At 43.1% G+C, this 20,872-nt stretch overlaps 1 protein-coding gene across 5 annotated transcripts in view; it reads right to left on the bottom strand.

Moving 5' to 3' along the window:
• Positions 1-20,872, bottom strand: part of Klp31E (kinesin-like protein 31E) — a 62,885-nt gene that overhangs the window by 15,659 nt on the left and 26,354 nt on the right. For all 5 annotated transcript variants that reach the window (XR_015312618.1, XM_086969999.1, XM_086970001.1 and 2 more), the window contains exons 2-8: positions 3,600-3,789; positions 2,872-3,370; positions 2,321-2,481; positions 1,427-1,535; positions 685-887; positions 356-460; positions 39-193 (exon numbers count right to left, since the gene is read on the bottom strand). Coding sequence is in view for 4 of the 5 variants with exons in the window: in XM_086969999.1 (XP_086826125.1) it covers positions 39-193; positions 356-460; positions 685-887; positions 1,427-1,535; positions 2,321-2,481; positions 2,872-3,370; positions 3,600-3,789 (1,422 nt within the window). In the remaining variant the exon portion in view is untranslated. The remainder of the gene's footprint in view (positions 1-38; positions 194-355; positions 461-684; positions 888-1,426; positions 1,536-2,320; positions 2,482-2,871; positions 3,371-3,599; positions 3,790-20,872) is intronic.

Raw genomic sequence — 20,872 nt, 5'->3', positions numbered from 1 at the left:
CATAAGGAAAACTTTTCAGGTCGATGGCTTGCACGTACTTTAGTTCCTCAATCTCCTTGATGTACTGCCTTTGTAGCTCGATTATATCTCGTCCCTCCTGGTCGTCGTTCATGGCCACCCAGTTGTGAGCTGCCTTTTCGTTAAGCAACTCGGCATTTCGAACTTTCAAGCGGTCGACCGTCTCTTTGAGTGCCTGCAATACCATGCCGGGTTAAGGACAAGCTATGAATTATAGCACACGCTAGCGGCGAGTATTGACACTGCTGTGGTAGATCTAGAATTCGCACAGTTTAATAAATTGACCATACTTAACCAATGTTTAAACTCTTCTAGTCTCTTCTAGTGTACAACGCACCTTTAATCTTGTCCGTAGATTTTGGTTTTCTGCGAGGAGTATTTGGTTCTCTTGGAACATATCATTTGTCTGAAACGTCCCGTCCTCGGCCACAATCCTTTTACCCTGAAACCGGACAGAAAGGAAACATCGGAGGAGCTGTGTTTTACCGAAGGTCGTAAAATCAATGATTTTTTGATAATGTAAGTCTTACAAAAGTTACAATCCTTCTAAATCTAAATAAAGGTTTCGTCTTCATTTACCCTTATACCTCTGAGAAGGTCTTTATGTTACACTCGAACGTCAGCGCATCTTAATCACACGCTGCGTGAAATGGCTTTGAGGCCTACCTGTCTATATTCTAGGAGCTCAAGTTGAAGAGCTTCGATCTCCTTTCGAAGTGCCAGGATTGTCTGCGAACTCTTATCCTGATTGATGCACACTCTATTCTTAATATTTTTAGCTCGGTTGGCATACTTGAGCGTGTTTAATGTCTCCATGAAGTCTCTATCAGCCGGTGAGACGCATGCGATCATTAGCGTCCGACTATTGCCTTATAACGTTGAAAAAAACAGCGTCTTAATTTTCTTACACCCACTGGGTACCTTGCTACGTGCGGTAAACAATCTTATCGTGTGCGTTATTCGCTTAGCAAAGCCTTTAGAGCACAAAATACTTTTACTTAAAGATTCAACCAATTACTTTGTTTTTCTATTAATCTCTTAATATTTCCGACAAACTTTTCATCTAGTTATTATGTATTTACTTAGTTGTTATTGAAATGTCGATCTGAGATGCCCCAGACGAGGATCTGGAATAACCCAAAACAGTGTTTCGCCATTAACTAAAAGATCGATCAACTTCGTTTAACATTGAAGTTAGATTAAATACGATCGTCCAAGACTATTTTTTTTTTTTTTAGCTGCAGAGAAAGTCCCGTATTTTGCAATAAATGAAACCTGCGTTTTAACAAGGAAGGTACGTGTTCATGGTCAACAGAAATTTGTGAAAATTACTGTTTTAGTGCTTTAGTGTTTGTACTAGTTCTCCACACACAAACGCATTACTGCACTCTGAATCCAGTGTATTTACCTCCTAGAGAATCCTGAAGTAACCTGGTGAGCTTCGAGTCTCTGTACGGAACGTGGGTAGCACGTTTTGAGACATCGGCTAGCGCGGATATCACATTGCCCAGAGCCAACTGAAAATATTAAAGAATAAATTAAAGAACAATAAACTTCTTTTATTTGTTTTGTCCGATCGTTCGTAGCTCTCGGCGTTATTTTCGCCTGAAAAAAATTCGGCCAGATAGTAGACGATTCAATTTGTTGTATGTTCTTGTATTGTTATGATCTCTTTTTAACTACGGCGAATGTTCCTCTAATTTCTAGTTCTAGTCTAGTAATTCTAGTTTATGCGTAACTATCTGTAACTTGTGATTATAATAGGTTAGGCTAAATAAACATTTTCTAATAAAATCATTTCTAAAATAACGGGCTGAACGGCGATCGACGATCGCCGTTCACCCCATTTTTTTAGTTTGTTGAGACAGCTAATTGCTGAGATGGCGTCTATACGGTTATACAATATTGCTATCTATAACCAACAACAGCTGATGCTAATTTCTGAAGCATACGACAAGCACCTGCGATGCCGCAATGAACAACAACACGCATACACCCACTCTGTCCTTTCTGTGCGCCTAGTTTTGTTTATTAGTGTTAATTAAATAGAATTGTTACTAATGATTAGTGTTCTATGAGCATGTCTCACTCGTCCGTTGGTATAAGCAGGGAGCGATTATAAACATTCAGAATAGCAATAACATGGTATGCTTTCTAGCAAATTGCTAAAGGATTTTGTTGTTGGTTCTTTCTAGTTTTCTAGTCTAGCTCAGTTTTAATCTAACTAGCGAACTCATTAATCAATATTAAATGAGATTTCTAGATAGACCAAGATTTCTTACAAATGAAAATATTTACTTACGAGTCCACAATTGATTTTAATTCCCTCCTTAGCACGAACCCCAGTCGCTCCCGTACGTTTGATCCTTTCCGACCCAGCTAGGTCTACAAAATGAAATTTGGCTGTTAGCGTCTCCATGTCGTTCTCCGTTACAGCGCCCTCCTCATCGTTGCCGCGGCCGCCTGAACGAGAGAACAGCCGAGAAATGCGACACAAAATTGCAAGGCCTCATTAGTCTATAGAATGAAATAATTCGGTTCTTTCAAAAAATCCTATGCTAATACATGAACTTAAAATTACGATATACATGATCACATCCTTATACGATTTGCCGTCACGACAAATCCGGTGCGTTTTGGTGTAATAAAAACACTCGCAACACGACTTCACTGTGGATGATGGCACCGCATCACTCTTCGAGTGTCCGGGTTTACATAAGACAATGTTGCCTCCTTCAACCACGAGCTACATAAACTCATCAAGACCTCATGATGGTAGAAAGACTTGCCTCTCGATCCGTGTGCTAACGAGCTTTCATGCTGATTTTTACCCATACAATTCTATATACGTACCCGGTAGAAATTTTTGCTGCCTTATGATTAGCGTGAATATGGCATGACTCCGACTACTTTGAGAGTTCATATTTGTGCTTGCCGTGGTCCGTGCTAAGGCCCCCGAGTGCAGGCACTGCAAGACTTCTTCGGCCGAGTGGACCGCCCGAACTGTGACGCCTTGTACCACAATCTGACCGTTTTCCTCGGTGATCTTCGGCGCACCCCGGCGACCTGCAGTCCCATCACCGGCCTTGTCGCCACTACTGAGTAAATCCTTTATGTCTTCGTTGTACAATTCCATAAACTGTACGGCGGTGTGAAACTGTGGGGGTGATACTCCCTTCTCGAAGCTCGTCTGTCTGGCCTCGTCCATTCCCCGAAAAAGCTGCTCGACAGCACGGGGAATCAGGCCTCGATCTGCTGGCTGAAGTGTGATGGCTACATCGAAACCTGTACCCATCGTATAGGTCTTACCAGATCCGGTTTGTCCGTAGGCCAGCACAGTAGCATTGTATCCCTGTAGAAATATAAATAAAAACGCTGCAGTCAGTAAGGCAGTCTGAGATCTTTGCTCGTCATTATACGCAGGCAGCATTTATCTTGGTCTAGCTGGACGAGCTCCCGATCTGCAATCGATTATCGTTCAATGATATTTCTAAATGAAACGACGTTCACAACTGCTGCCATATAATATGTTGCTCGAAATTAGATCGAGCATCCACCAGGGGACCGATCGATTCACTCACCTGAAGACACCCGTCGACGAGATCTTTAACCACGTTATTGTAAATGATATCTTGGGAGCTGCTGATGTCAAATACGCGGTCAAATGTGAACGCCTTTTCTTTGCCGAGGACAACGGCAGGTTCCCCTGCGGGCACCCGAGTACAAACGTGACACATTTCCGAGAGCTCGCGGTGCAGCAATGGCCGTATCCTGCAATGGAACGAGATTACGTTATACACATATTTATGTGCCCAATTTATGCTTGACACTAATAACTGGATAGGCATTTTTGTGCCAGATACTGTCAAAAAGGACACGCTAGCAGAACTTAGCCAGGCTCTACCATTTGGCTAGCATGACAAGATGACCCTACGAGAACCCAAATCTATGAAAGAAGTAAAATCACCGTCTGTCCAACTATTGAAACAAAAAAATTAACATAGCTGATCGGAAGCGATCAATTTTAACAGATTGAAATCTAAACTGGAAAATAAGCAATCTTTGTAGTATAATGAAATGGTGAGGTGCCTTTCTACCAAATCTAGAAAGTTACGGAATGATCTAAGCTTGAAATGATGCGTAAATACAACTCGTTTCAATGTATACGGAAAACTGTAAAATTTGAAACAGCTCTTCCTAGCGTTCGGTATCGCATCCTTTAAAATCTTTAAAGCTTTATTTTAAAGGTAATTTGCCTCCCAGACAATCGAGTCAACTATGGAGTGATGCTAAGCGTTGTTTCTGGATATGCAGCAACTCGGAATAAGACCGCTGCCATTTCACTCTTCACTTCGTTAGTTTTTACCTGTAGAGTCCCAGTGATATTTCGGCACTAAGATATTTTCGACGAGTATAGTCGTCTAGGTTTGATACGGAACATAGAGACGAGTCATTTCGTGCTAGCAGGGGCCCAGCCATCTGGAACAATGCTTCGGCAGGCCAACCATGGTATCCGACGTAAAATTCGCTCTGAACTACGATAAAGATGCGTAGACTAATCTGCACATGCGCACAACATATCTTTCACACCAGCACAACAGCGATTTAAATGACCGGTTGTTCTTTTGTTGTAAGCAAAAGCTAGCCATTTCATGAGACCAACAACGTCCGCGTATGCACAGATCTTATCATCCCGATTTTTCACCGTCTCGTTCACGTGTGTCTACGCCATTTTTCAGTCGCCTTCCCCAACCCCTTCCCCAATTACATATCCACTGAGTAGCTGCGTTGCACAAACATTTGCGTGTGGCAGAGTGCTACCTTCAGTTCTAGTTATGGCAGTGTCAGGTACTGAGCATAAAATGATGCCCTTAATGGCTGCTGACGGCTGGTGGGATGGGGCACATGAAGTCAGCATCAATAACATCGGATTACAATAGCTCTGAACTAAAAGGGGTAGAAGCCTTCAGAAAGCATGGCGTAGTGAAGAACGAAGATTCGTTCGAGCGCGCGGGAAACTTATATTATAACAACTCAGTCATTATATTTCTAGATGTGGCAGTTCTCGTCTATTGTCCACCTGCGCTTATATATGTGTGTGTTTGTTTGTACGTACATATGTATGTGTAACTCGACGGTTCATTTATCGAGCCATGTGTACCGGTATCTGAATGACGAAGTACGCCTTGATCCGTACGGTCTAATGTCCGCGTTTGACGTTGGGCGTCCTATGTTCGCTATCCGTCCACGCCGAGGAAAGAAGACGAAGAAAGACCCAAAGTTCGAGGTCTCTTTTGGAAGACAACCTCTTTTGTTATCGTCGGCGCCTTCAGGTGATCGAAAACTATGGATGAAGTGGTGATAAAAACCTCTGCTGCTATCGCTCAGTCTTCGAAGCAGCTTTATGCCGGTGGCAGCGCCTATGAGTAGTATCTTTATGAGCGTGGGTGGCTCCGGGCAATCGCATGAGCGTTTGGCGCCTCGCATGTAAGCTTTGAGGCTCAGGCCGGCAGGCAATCCATGATCAGTTCGAAATGACGAAGCACAGAATTACGGTTTTCAGTCAGTCACAATGGATTTACGCTGCAGCGCTGGGGGGGGGGGGCTCATTAAAATAAAAATCGAGCGTCAGACATTGTACATCAACATAGTGTAAATCTGCTTCGTAAGATAAACGCGAAGGCTAACACCGGATCACGATTTGACCGAACGTTAAGACGAGACGAAACGGAACGGTGAAAGCCGATGAGTGAAGTCGAACAAACTATGATGATAATCGAAACACCGCGATCTGCAGTGCCAACGTGTGATGGTGGGACAGAGTAGAAAAATGGAAACCTCATAGTCATGCGGGGTAAAACTTGGCTATACAAATTTACTGAGTTAGAAGGAGGCTTTTTCCACGTACGTCGATTTATGCTTTTACTCAAACACACTATGTGCAAGCGTGTCTCGGATCTGCCAGCTGAGTCACTGGTAATAAGCGTTCTCAGCGTCACTTCGCATATACCTTGCAAAAAAGTCGCTACTCTTTCCTGTAGGGCTACACCGAAATGGTACTCAGAATGGATAAAAAGAATAGCCCAACGGCGCATAAAATAGCGAGTTCATGGGATGGGAATAATTCACATAAATCTCTTGTTATGGTGAACTGTTGAAAACAAGTAACATAAGGTTGCTATTACTATACTGGCTAGGTAAGGCTCCCCGCAAATTGTCCCGAAACTTTAGGTTTTACCAAGCATGCGTGATTAAGGCCACAGGTGATTTCTAATCGACGGCTGCAACGATGAATTGCAACGGCTGACAATTTTGCGGTGCAAGGTCTATAAATAGACGATGATCATTTTCTAGTTACAATAAACAAGTTATAAACAAGTAAAAAAACTTATAACAATCTTTATCGCATCAACACGACGGCTTTTACTGTAAGTGCGTTTGAACGGGATCAACGATCCAATTTTATTAGATTGTTACGCGACCCGTTTTTTGATTAATTTACCGCTTTCGATTAGTTTGGCCACTGTTCAACGTCACCGTTGAAATAACACCACATTACGTAAATCGTCACCTTTAAAGACACTCACGTTTGCGAAACAAACCAATGCTTTGTTGTCGATATATAGAGAAGGTGTCAGTAAAGGAGCCAGGTACATGAAAAATCCGATAGACAAATTGAACATTTTTATATGTTCAATTTGTCTATCGGACCGAGTAGAAAATAAGAGAAATCAAAGAAACTTAGAACAGTTATTGTTTTCGTAATTATAATGTTAACGTTGGCCCATTGATAATGTATAATTGTGCTTATTAAAACGTAACTTCTATTGTCCAAGTGACACGATGGAAACGGTAGCACTGCAGCACAAAACATTTGGGCTCGATTGACATAAATTGAAATGTTCAAGTCGATATTAATTCAAAACACAGATATTGCAATATACCTGCATCGTATGGATGATCAGCGTCCTAAATTTTTCATTACGCTAGGGTGAAATGTATCTGATACTCTCGCTGGTGACAACGGAGCGTATTTGAAACATGCGTACTCAAGTACGTAAACGCGGCCCAAAGGTACGCTGCAAAATTCAGCGGTAATCGTTACTGGAAAACCTTAATCGACTCCCTCTTTAGCCGTTGAAAGTAATGGTAAACAAATGGAACACAGCAACCTTGGTGAGATCCTATAATAGCAAAGGTCTCTTCAGCTTCTTGCCAGCTTACGTAGGAGCCTCACTGAAATTGTCAAATTCATTGAAACGTTTACATGAGACGTTAGGGTTTTATGAAACAAACACATCACAACATTTTCCGTCTACCGGTTAAACGCTGCTCAAATAAAGCTCGCGGACGCCTAAAAATACAACAAGCTATAATGGTGGAATTTCTTCCGTAATTAATGACATCTTTTTGTGGGCGCAAACTTTTAGGTGAAGATTTTTGGATTTTCCAAATCGATGTAAATGTATTACTTAGTAAATGGAAACCATACCCTCTTAAGTTTCCATAATCCCTTTATACACCGAAGACAAATTCGCGACCATTAACATCGGAGGTAACATCACTGGTGTAGAACCAGAGAAGAACAGATCGAGCACACCTGGCGATAAGAGCACGGTCATAGTGGTGGCTTTTGATCGACGCCAACAACCATCGCATATTGTTGCCACTGCTGCGTTGAAGTCTGTAGACGGCAGCTACCATTAGTTCTACTATTACTCTTCGTAATCGTAGTGAAAAAATGATGCAGCGTGTCGGCGCACCACAACTCAACAGAACTGGGCTAACCCGGCCCGGCAACGGGCCATTGCACTCCTCGGCAGTTTGCTGTATTCGGCAAAAACTTCGGCGTCAGTGTCCAACTACAGCGAAAGTCGCCACGACAACGGACCAGAGGACAGCTCGTTCAACGGGACATCATAGGACGGTAATGGCCACGCAGATACCAACCCGGGATATCGGACAAGGGACAAACAACCGAAAATAACGATCTGAAGTTACGCTGACACGACCCCAAAATCTTACCTTCATTCCTAAGTCCACTACTGATTCGGCAGTCCAGAGAAAGCAGGTTATTGCTGCGCAAAAAGCAAAACTCTCCAAGATGCTTGAAAAATGCAAAGTATAACCCGCCTTGCTGTGAAGCTAATTGCTAGGGATTGTCAGCATTGCTAACGACTATGGCATAATGGATCCGCATATTATTGACACGGTCGCCGAAAACCCAGTCGGAACGACGACGACGATGACAACTATCCAGAGCACCTAAAGGCTGCCAAAGAGTAAAGGCCCAACGACAAAGCCTTTGCAACGCCTACGGCAGCGTAACTACAGTAGCAGCTAAAGCGACCGCTATCACCCACCCACTAAGACAGGACACATACAAAGATTGCCAAGGTCAATCACTGTTTTCAGGACCTTCTTGCGACAAACAATGATGCTATGATAAGTAATGGTTGCGGCACAGGAGTTCAGGGTTCGTTGCACGCGGACCACCTATCGTTGAAATACCCAGCACAAACTATGTCTAACGGACTGCCGGACATGGCCCCTTATATTGGCATGGGCAACAAGTTTCAGTAGATCGGTCGTGTGTTGAAGAGAAGCTGGTCAGCGCGACAGACTTCTGTAGACTTGAGACAACGACAAAAAACATCGGAAGCAGAAATTCACCAGAAACCTTTATTTAGCCTACTGCTGTTTTTGAGAGAAAGAAGCCTTGCTTGGCCTGTTTCATCAGTAGCTAGCCACTATTGCACGAATGACGGCGCTGCCGGTGCCGTAGACACTATAGCGGTTGAGCCAGTGTTTACTACCAAGTGCTGCTGTTACGGCTGTCGTCGCAAATCGTTCCTTGCGTTCGCACATCAGTCTGCCGTCGTTTCACATCTCAGAAGAGCTCTCTCTGGCCGTTATGGTTGTCTGCTAAGGCTATTATTGTTGGAGAGTTAGAGTTATTTGGCTAAGCTGACACCGGTTTGAAAAGCGCTGATGGCGTACAGACGAACAGTTTAACGATAACAAACAACTCCTTGGATATAGTCTGCATCCTTGGACTTCGTGGTGGCGGTCGTTAATTAACGTTGGTATTAATTGGTAATTAACATTTCAGACAGCGTTTGTTTAAGTGCGTTTAAGCCAATATAGTCGACACTAAAGATAGGAAAGCGAAGACTGAGGACAAAGCTTGAGGAAAAAATAGTCAAAGCACTGCAGGGAACTTCAACATGAGGCGGCCTACTCGTTATTGCATACGATCTAGATGTGCAATGCAAATTGGCTATAAATTGAATATTCTTATTTATACCAAACAAATCTTGAATACTTTTGGGCACAACATAGCACAGCGGGAATCACACGGAGAGGATGACATAGCGAAAATGCGGTTTTGGCCTCTAATGAACCGGCTGAAGCTGGCGATTCTCGTTTGTAGTGATACCCCCCCCCCCTTTTCTCTCTCTCTCTCTTTCTTTACACACAGGATTAAATAAGATTGTATGAACTATCGTGACCCTCTGTTTTAGCACATTCGGTTAAATCACTGCAACGTGGTGAGACAAATCATCGCTTGAAAAATCGATCTATAGAGAAATGGTTGCAGCTTATACTACCCCTTACCATATCTTACCATGTCTCATATAATCACTGTCAACAAAAATTAAGGAGCTTCAACATAGGGCCACATCTCACAACGAATTGTTCACTACACATTCATCGCCTCCCAGCGTTGTTTTTCTCTTAAGTTACTCGTATAGACCTGATGACTGACCTCCGGGTTTAACCCTCATACGAGCAGGATATTCTTTTCGAACAACGAATGGACTATCCAGCCTTTCGTACTCCCTCTATGGGTACCAGCGTGGAAAACTGCTGCTTTGGAAAAAATACCAGCGAGATTTTTGAACGTTTCATGCTAGAAATAAGAATATTTGAAAAGATCGACAAACAGATTGTTTTGAATACTCCACAGGTCCATCAACCCGACCTATATGCGTAATGTAAGCAAGCTTTTCTGTCATCTCCCCGCTTGAATATATGGTGAATTTCCGAGGCTGAGTTAGATTGCAGTAGAAAATTCCGTCGAAGCGATTGCCCGCTAAAACCTAAACGAGAACAAATGCAAGCCTTTAAAAAGATTCGATACAACTGCAAAGCCGTCAAATCACATTTCGTTGTATTTATAATTGCCCTTCCGCCGCCCCTACTCGGCGCAACAAGACTTCCGACTTTGCCCATTGGTTTTCCGGTCCCTTTCGAAACTACTTAGATCGATTTCATCACTAAAACAGCGATACAGCATCTTTTTCTCTTTGCACTTGGTCTCTACATACAGACCCGAAAATTCCCCGCCATTATTATCCGCCTCGGATCTGCCCCCTTAATTGACCGTAATCGCGTCATCACACTTCCGCCCCAATCCATGCAGTATGTGTTGTTGCCTGTCTAGTAGGCAAACGCCAGTCATCACACATAACGACGTATAGGCTACTCTCGTGTTCTGTTACGGGAGCGCCTTCGTACGGCGACATTCCGACAATCGCCAGTTACCACCTACGCGCTATGGGCACCCTTTTCCGCTCTGCCATTTTATCTATACCGCCTATTCTACTTCGATGAGGGCAACTCGAAGAGTTTCAGAGCGAGTAAACCAAGCTGCCAAAGGATGGCAAACAGAGCGTACCGTTCCCATTATCGACGTATCTAGTTTGTTTGCCGTATCATTAAGGAAACGTGAGAAATGGCGTGCCACGAACATTCATAATAAGCGAGCGACTTGTTAGGTTCCTACTTATGGAAGTTATCCGCTTGAAGCTAGTAGAAGCAAAGTACACGAATAAACCAGAAACGAGCTTCGGTCAAATGTTTTTTTCTATTATGAAGCGCACTGCTGTCAACATTTTGGTCTCATGTCGAGAACAAACGTTTTTCTGGATAAATAATTGCTTATAGATTATCCGAAATATATCGATGATAAAATCAGTCACGTTGTTTGTGGCTGCCATCGAAAAAATTTATAAACACATAAAACGTTGATCGAAAATTTGTTTAGCAGGATAGAGAAAATACCGCGACTTTTTGTTATGAAGTGGCCTTTTTTTATTTTGAGACTATAATTTTACTAGTCCACCGAACGGTTCATCGAAGTAAACAAGATTCACTAAGGCGAGTATGAATATGGATATCTTCCGATTTTCTCTTGCTCTATACAATACGATAGCGCATTAAATTCCATCTTGCTTGGTAAATAAAACTGAAGAAATGCCACCAGCAAGTTCGGCGTGCTCGCAAAAGCTACCGAGACGCACCGCAGGTAATCAGTGAGCGGCGCCGTAGCGAGAATGATTGACAGTAGTAGCTGCGTTTTTACCCCCCAGTAGTATCAGATGAACGAAGGAACAAACGGATTCATTCTAGGCAACAAGCATAGGATTGTATCAGCACCCCACTTCCAACCGATATATAGTTTCGACGAATCTAATATACAATTGATTGCTTCGCCGTCATATAAATTCAGTGATATAAGCAAGGCGTCAAGTCATCTCGCGGGCTCGTCATTACGTTTGCAACTTTACGTTCTTATGTATTCTTGTATTACCACTAGCCAGAGAGCACCGAGTCTTCCGATTCCACCGTAGATGTCTTACGGAAGATTTTCGCAATTCGCAAATTTTGTTTTCCCTTTAATGTTTTTGCTATGAGTCGTTCTCCTTTACGCGCACCGTCCTTTTACGAACGTTTATGTACGATTAATTCTTCGTCGCACAGATGTGCATGTTCGGAAGTCTACCGCCCTACCACCCTGGTTGGTATTCAAGGCCGTTGAATTTTTCTCGATAGACGACGATATTACTAGGCCATGAGAACACACAATAATCGTAACTGCTACCAGGCGGTTTCTGCTATACAAACGGTTGATTCGTCATTCAGAAGCGGATGGGGAGCAGCGCTGGCGCTGCGTACAAGATCCGGTACGGCGCGTGTGAATTGGCCATACAGCCATGTAAGTAGACCGTATGTACATACATATATACGGCTGTACGTAGTAGCCCGGTTACGCAACGGGTATGACGCCCCAGGCCCAACTACAGAGACTAAATCCTTTATTAATAGTTTCAATGTGGTATACATGCTTGTGACATAAAGGCGTTCAGTCGTTTACTATTATCGTTTAATCATTTACATGAAGCATACCAGTCGTCGTCAATGGAGAAATACTAATTACGCCCTTGCACCCATTATCCCATCTTCGTTCGCGACCGAAATCTTGCGGATTTTGTCTGCCTATTGATAATAAGTGCTATAAATTCATTCGGAACATATGCACTCGTTGAGCTACAGCTGAGTACGTGTCCACGACACGTGGGAGGGGTCGACGAAGAATACTTGCTAATATAGTAATTTGTAGGCAAATTTGTCGGTAATAACAGAGTAGGGTCTCCTGCGTCAATGTATTCAACCCATAAACGGGGTGTTTTCTACGAGCCTCGAGATGGTATGATTAGGAGCAATATAAAGGTAATAAGATCAGCCCACAGATACGTAAGTCCCGTCCTTGATAGATGATTTACAAGATAATCCTGTTTTGTGTATGAAATTCGCTTTGTATTTTTAAGATCTAGTTGTTTCTTTACTTTGAAGGAAACCTACGCAGGTCGCAAACAGTCTTCGGCTACTAAATCACGGTGGACTTCGGATCTCTCCATGATCTACATACTTCCGTTAAAATTACACATGCCAGACGCACGCTTCGTATTCGCCGTAACCCCTGAGGCGTCACTGACAAATTAGCATTTTAGTCCGATGAACGGGAAGACAATGTCTACATTACTAGCATATGCACGATACATATTAGCGAAATTTCCTCAAATCCTTAACATGAAGTACTCGTAACACAACTAACTGTTTATGTACACAGCATCGACCTGGCTGAAATTCTACCGATTCTAGTGACGTACCGACCCGATGAATACTACCACTTGACACGAGTAGTTTATGGTGCGGTCAACCTTTTCTTGTGCCAGGGACAATGATTTAGGACCGAATTCGGAAACTTATGTAAATTAGGTTTCCGAATTCAGTCCTAAATCATAAAATATGTCCAGTTCCCCGCTCCGATAACACCGTGAGATGCCGAATGCATGCAATGTTCTTTCAGTGTCCATCATTCATGCAAGCATATCTAGCATGTAGACGAGTCCTTTTTGGCGTGTAATGTTTTGCACGTGAGGGGCATTCTCAATAGGAGGTGTTTCTACGTGTATCCTGGTATGGATGGCTTAGCAGCTGATTTAGCGGAACAACAGCATAATATCTATAAATATCAGCCGAAGTCTTGGCAGTGAAATCGGAATTATCTTGGGAAACTCGCTGGAGACATGACACAAGTTGAACCTAATGTTGCAATCCACATAGGTACCCACAGCAAGGTAAATGAGACGAGGGTTGGCCATATTTGACGCTGACTGAACCGCGAAGACGGGCGATTATTTTTATAAAAATGCAAACAAAGTCATCAGCTCTTAAGTATAGACGGACTAAAAAGCTTGCACAGATATTTGCTGACATACATCGCAGCAGTCGCGAGCCAATCCCAACGTGACTCGACCGTAATCTGTCATGACGTTAAGCTTAGGTAGAGATTCGATAAACGACGTGCAGGGATCCCACATTAGAATTACACATTAGATCAGGACCTACATCAGTGCTAATTTAAGGAAATCCAGGTTGTCGGATCACGACTTCTCGATCCAACAAACATCCGTTCACTAACAAGTTTGCTAGCCAACATTTTAGATAATTCTACTCGTGTATTTCCCAGTCATTTTAGCTGCACCTGCACATTTTGTCTTGTAGAACGAATATAATGGCATCGCGTTAGGACTAACACCCGCTTAAGCGGTCAAAGCTCATGGCACCGTAACGGTAACTCATAAACAGGGCCCCAATAACAAAACAAAGGTCGAGGGTGCAGCACCAATCCAAATCCAATACATTTGATACAATAGATTCGACAGGGTACAAAAGACGCCCACGGCGTACATATTTGACGGGTAAATTTTATTCCAACATTCGAAGCATGCATAGGTACAGGAGTATTCTTCGTTTGACTTCTGATGCATGGATGCCTACTAAATGATAGAGTTGAAGGGGATACCAGGCACATGTTAGCAACGATTGACCGACATCAAAGTTCTTACTGGAACACAACATCCATACATACACGTGCACATACATTTGATGAATCGGAAGCCTATCGTCAAGCAATGCGTAACTGTCAAATGGGGCGTGTAGACAAATATTAAATCACGATTCGAAAGAACTAACCTTTGAATTACCTATAACCTGAGAATTGGGAGAGGTTATTAAAAGCCCTCTTTGGACCCATGATAAGCATGGATTTTGGCAGATTCAGCCTTGACAGAAACAGCCTTTTTTGAGTATCATTTATACTTGTTTTTTTATTTACATTTATTTATTACATTTATACAAAATATTCTGTCTGGGTTTTTCATGTGCTCATGTTTATTAACGGATTTTGTAAGCGAAGCAGGTTTCGTCACACACACCAGATCCCTTATAGATACGTACAGCGATCAAAAGATTGTCGCCATAGCTGATCTATTCAATTAATATATTCCTTTTTTTCAGTTGTAGAATGCATATGACGGAAACTACTGCTATGTTGCTGGTTTTCCTTATATCTGGTTCAGAATATCGTCTTACTAGTAACTCCCTTGACAGAGGTCTTGAATTCAATAGCTTAATGGTGAAATAATACGAGCTGTTCTTGCCTATCAAAATGATATGGATATATTGTTTACAAGTCAATTTAGCGAGTTACAAACTCTAGCTAATATCTAGAATAATAAAAGCAAGTTAAAAATGAAATGAATTTCTCCGCTCGCGCGAAACGATACGCAGCGGTCAAATAGGCTATCGGATCTTACCTACATGTCGCATGCACTGGTTATCTGAAGACTACCTTCGTTGGCAGCTTTGCCATCTTTTCCTTTGGTATAATGAGTTTTGCGAACCCGCCTATCATATGCACGAACAGTACCATGCGCCAGTTCACAGATATATATACATATATATCTGTAAATTATATAAAAACTATATTTATTATATATATATACACGAGCTGATATCCGATTGGAATAAATGCCGAACACAACGGCTAAGGCACCGCTGCCGCCATTGTTATTGTTGTCTTTTGCACGGATCGACCAGGCGGACAAGTGAGAAAGCAGACGTCGAAGCAGGCTCAGTTTAGCCTTTACTTAAACAATTATTGCTCCAAATGCAACATTAAGTTGATGATAGCACGAATAGAGCGGTGTTTACCTAGGACTGAGCATACGAGGTCAATGTATCCCTGTGCTACGTTTGACTAGCTAGTTCGTTTTTCCTTCATAAACGCCAGATAAGACACCGCCGATCCGACGTTATCACGCTGCATGTCTTAAACTTACACATAATTAATCCAGTATAAGTTACGTTCGTTAAAAGGAATATAGAACTTCAATTTAGTTGCAATTCAAACAGCAACATCCAACTTCGATTCACGTAGTTGTAAACAAACTACTGCTAGTGAATCAATCTTATCAGGCATGAATCCTTTCGCCCTTTTTTCCGTGCATTTCTATGAGGAATACCCAAAACTGGTCCGGTATTCCAACTTATCAACGAGTTTACTGATACCATACTTGCATACTGATTCTCAGACGAATACAAAATATAACCTAAGGACAACCTAGAAACAACGGCATATCGCATGCGAGAGTTGTCCTAGCGCCAGTAGACAGGCCGATCGCGATGAACTATTCGAGCAATAAGCGAACACGATAGAGTTCAACAAAACCTTATTTCTGTGAACCTGACCATCAAAACATCTGACCGCAACGAAAATCTATGGGAATGATGCGGTGCCCGTCACAGCTGAGGACAACCTGATGCAACAGTATTTCCAGACATTCTTGCTCATAGTATAAGCAATAAAAATTTTCAGATCACAGTAGACTTACAGCATCTACTTCCTCAATTAGAATGTGTTAATATTAAATAAAGCCCACGCGATATCGGCGAACAGTACTGAACGTAAAAATACTAGTTTTCATAAGTAAAGAACTCCTCTGTGGTAGACATGTGAGAACGCCTATGAGGGACGTCAGAAACTCGAGTGATCGTACTAAGTTCATCTTTTACAGTGCATGCTGAAATCCACTAATGGGAATCTTCTGTTCCCGTTCGGTAAAATATCACTCTTTCATTTTTTCAGCGTCTTAGGTGCATAAGTAGGACTTGACGGGGCCTTATTTCCACCGCCATTCTATGTCTACGAAGAAAGAATCTACTGAAGAGTCAAGCTAATTAGATCCCCAGGTATTTCTCACACGCTGGAAACTAGAATACTAGCCTGGCACCAAAATCCGCCCCTTCTTTTTAGAACCAATTTGCTGAATTTGAACACTTCGTTATATGCACTTCTCTTAAACCGAAAAACTGCATTTTCACGATTTGCCCCGGGGGGCCATCCGCAGCCGATATCGGCAAACCTGCTCGTCTACTACTAACTCCGATGTCTTCAGTTGCGCAATCGCCCGTCAGGGCGGTAAATCGAACGATGCCGGCAGATAAGATGCCTGCATTGTTCCAATAGTCCAGTCAAACTCATACTGTTCAAAAGAATCAATCGCCACTATCCAAATTAAGACCCAAGAAGACAGTAGTCCATGGCTCAGCAGGTAAATCTCTCAGTACGAGACGAAGTCCGGCTTGCAGGTTGCACTACCCCTGAACCCTGTTAAAAATTAAAGCTATTTCGAAAATGGGCTATGTTTACCACCTGAAAATCGCAGCGTCGGTATAGTTATGTCCATATCAGTCAATATCAGTTATGTCCAGTCAAGTACTTGAACAAAACTAAGATTTTTATCTTACGCGTGGTTTTGTATAGAAGCTAAATTTAAACACAGGTAATAATAAATTGTTGGAGCCTTATCTGTAGACAGTTTACAGTCTGGTTACTGAGACTGATAGCGGTGAAGTCATGTTCTTTATCCGTTATTTTCAATGTCTATCGTTGGCCGTCTAAACTCTTGAGAGCGAAAATTGCTATACTGCTTCGGCGGCTAAACACCGGCATTACGCACCGCCAGCAGACTTCCCTGAGCGACCGTCGTGTCTATTTCACGTTGATGTACACACACATACGTGTGCACTGCGTGCGATTTGTGTGCCCATACATATTATACATATCGTTTCGTATGCACAACAGTCTGACATAATGTTATCCAATTATACCTTTATTTCTCTGTCAAAGTGCCGTGTCTGTTTACGATAATTAAATAGATGTTTCTATCTAAATAAATGAGTACCTAATAACGGAACACATTCTCAAACACCATCATCGTCGCTCGTGGCCATACAATCGTGTACTTCATTGATGTCACCATCTTTACTGTTCACTACAGCGTTCACATGCAATATTTGTATAGTAGGCTTCTCATCACGACAATTGACTCGTTTTACCGCGCTATATCACTTGGTTAATACCACCAGTGACCAAACCACTTTCGTTGGTACGACAACAAAGACGTACCCGTGACGGGTCAACCTTACATAACTGTCAAGTTGTGGAAGTGACATGGCTGACACTTGTTTACTACTAAAGTTACAAGTGGGTCATCTAATAAAACTGATGTGAGCAGTAGCAGCGACGTTGGCGGCACCAGCATCATTGTAAGCCGGGGAAACTCGAGGTGACTAACTATGCGTACTGCCGATCGGCGGTTAGAAACACGTGACAAAGGTTTTATTTAGCAATTATGGAAAAACAAAATGATATGTCAAAAACGTTCCGCTTTCACACTGTCCCGTTGATCACAATCACATTACGAACCTACGAACCCAAACATATATAAGTGTAACCACACTGTGGTATATTGTGGTACTTCTATTATATATTAAAATGGCTTAGTCACTTTAACAGGGGGCCAACAGAGGGGACTAGAGACATGGTCTTGCTGCTACAAACGAGCTACCGCGTCTGCTGGCTTTCTTTCGCCTTACTCATGAGTAAACAACGCTTTGCGACGCGGCCGGCAAGCAGTTCGAATGCCGCGAAACAGGATCACGGCAGCGGGGCCACCGCAACAACACTGACGTTCAGCACAAGCGCGGCCTTCGTTGCACCTTGCAGACAAACGCACTATGACGTGCTTTGCCAATTGCCCCTACCCCTATTCGCACCTGCGTCCTATACAGCTTGTTTTGTATGTTAGCGTAAACAAGAAACAAGTGCAATATAGGTGCTGCTTGAGTAGCAGCGGAACTTGCCGTACTAGCAACATTAAGCATGGTAGTAAGGCATTACCTCGAACGTGCAGCACGTATATTCGACAGCAAGCAAAAGGCGAACATAACCCTGATAAATGTAAAACTCGCGCAAATATCGGGTTGGAACGCACACAACTAGGGGCAAAACGAGCTAAGAGGGGGCGCACTTGCAGCTGTAACCGTTCACTGTTGGTTTACGATTCACGGGTTGAGGCAGCAGCAGCAGCAGCAGCACTAGCAGCTGATCAGCGTGCTGCCAGAAGTATTCGGCTGGTCACCGATTGTGTACAGATTCTGAGTAGATTACATGAAGAACCGGAAAGGAGAATAGCGGATAAGAACGGGATGCGCAAGGAAAGCCACTGGGGCGTCGGCAGCGGTGGCAACACTGGCATTACGAAATACTGGCACATAATGACATGATGGTCGCTGTATAAGTAAGCTCAACACAGTCTCTACTGCGACATTATAAGTCTACGAACTAATCATTAGCACGGGAGTCTACGCACGATTTACACAGTTGTGATGGGACAATAAGATCCGTCGCAGGGGAGGGTATACCCATAGATGTCCAAAGGACTGTTGCGGAATAAATACGATAGTGGTATATCAAGTAGGCGAAAACAGCGCTTGTAAATAGTACACGATTTTGTTAGCAATACAAGCGTCATGAAGGTTTAGTGCAGCTATACTATAGGCTACGTCAATGACTTTGATGATAGTCTGATCTTCCTACTTCTTGGATCAACTACGGGGTTTTGTCTCATACAGCGAGTTAGCGCTGCGGTCAGCCGAACGTGCGGTGAAGGCATAAACAGGCCAACTGCTTCGAGCAGTGGCGATGATGTGCAAATACGTCGCATCGAGGATGTCTATACCACATCATGCTTCTATTTTTAGTTCATCCACAGAGATAGAATACCACGATATGTATCGTTCAAATGACAATATGTATCGACCGTAAACACGCCTCAGGCACAAACAATACTCAGTGTTCACTAGCGTTTGCTGCAGTACGACAAGGCCTCATTGCCGATATGGCGGGTTACAAAAAAAAATCGCTCGAAATATATATAAGCGTTACACATTCTCACTTTAAAACATGCAAACGTTAGACTAACATGCATTCACACGCCCGTTAACATCTAAACCATCTGCAAGTGCCAACGACGCCCACCCCATGCTTGCGTCGTTACTTCGACGTTCGAAGCTCACTTCGACCAAAATTAACGACGAAAGCCGAAGTATATACACTTGGTATGGCCAAAATGATCAATTTGCATTGGGAAGACCACGAGGTTAATATTAGCGCTTAACGGACTCGCGCACAATCACTGGGGTGGCTACAAGGAATATGAAATGTTCAGAACCAGCTGTAAACCTCTCTTCTTAACTAACCGTCTCAAGTGCCTAATAACTCGGTCCGTTCCGAAGCATGGCGGAGTTTGATCATCGTTTCTTTATTTGCCTACATAATATTACCCGAGTTATTCCTTTCGAAAGCAATGGCGCAGCAGTACGTTGTCCTTAACGGTCAATGTGAGACTACTTGAAGGCAGCAGGTGTCAATTATGTTCTGTGAGAAAGAGCAACTACACGAAAAAAGGCGGACGTTTAATAACGACTTCAGCGTTTCGAGGCTTATTTTTTACTCGCAACCCATAAGATTTTTTTAGACCTTTTTGGTCTTTACTGAAGCGCTACTGAATCAATAACTGTCTTCAGTGCTCTAAAAAATATCACTCATATGTCCAATATTTCAAGTCCACGATTTCACGATTGAGTTCTCGTGAAATTGAAATTCACGATGAGCTCTCGTTAACATAGAATTTTCAACATGTCTATCGACACCGCCACCGAAATCTACAAAGACGCGCTTCTATGACCTCAGCCACTGCGATAGTTGAAACGACGGCTAAGCAGCCACAGCATGGCCACGCTTTCACGTCTATGCTCCAACCCAAGAAGCGATAAAAGTAAACGATGCAGGCCAAGCCAAATCAATGAAGTCAAACTGCATCTCGTCAATTTAGCGATACACGCGAGCAGACGTGTTTACCTGTCGACAACCTGATGGCGCCATTGCGGCTGCAGATGTCATTACAATATCGCTCCCCTTTCTTCGCCCTTTATCCCCTTGTTGTTGAAAAACGACGCCTTGTTAACGTGGCTACGGCGAGAGAACACTCGCACTCGTGTGGCGCACACATACAGCCGTTTGCTTTAATTCGTTACAGCATGTGCCCCAGCCACTTGGCGCACTCGGGAAGAAGAGTAACTGCCGATCCCTCCGCGAATCCCTTCTCGTCAAAGACGTTTACATAGCGGAACGCGAAACTGTTAAACGAGGCATTTCTGCACATCCGCAATACGCATTAGAGATATTTTGGTTTGCCGATGATGCAACCCGCACAGGTGTTAACGCACGGCCGAATGTAAATACGACGAGACAAACGTTCGGCTGCGAACCGCTGCCTCAGTTCCCAGGGCATCATTGTTACACGGCGAAGGTTAC

This window comes from Varroa jacobsoni, unplaced genomic scaffold, assembly GCF_002532875.2.
Source record: "Varroa jacobsoni isolate VJ856 unplaced genomic scaffold, vjacob_1.0 scaffold_837, whole genome shotgun sequence".
Lineage (NCBI taxonomy): Eukaryota > Metazoa > Arthropoda > Arachnida > Mesostigmata > Varroidae > Varroa > Varroa jacobsoni.
This window is presented reverse-complemented; position numbering and strand designations above follow the sequence as displayed.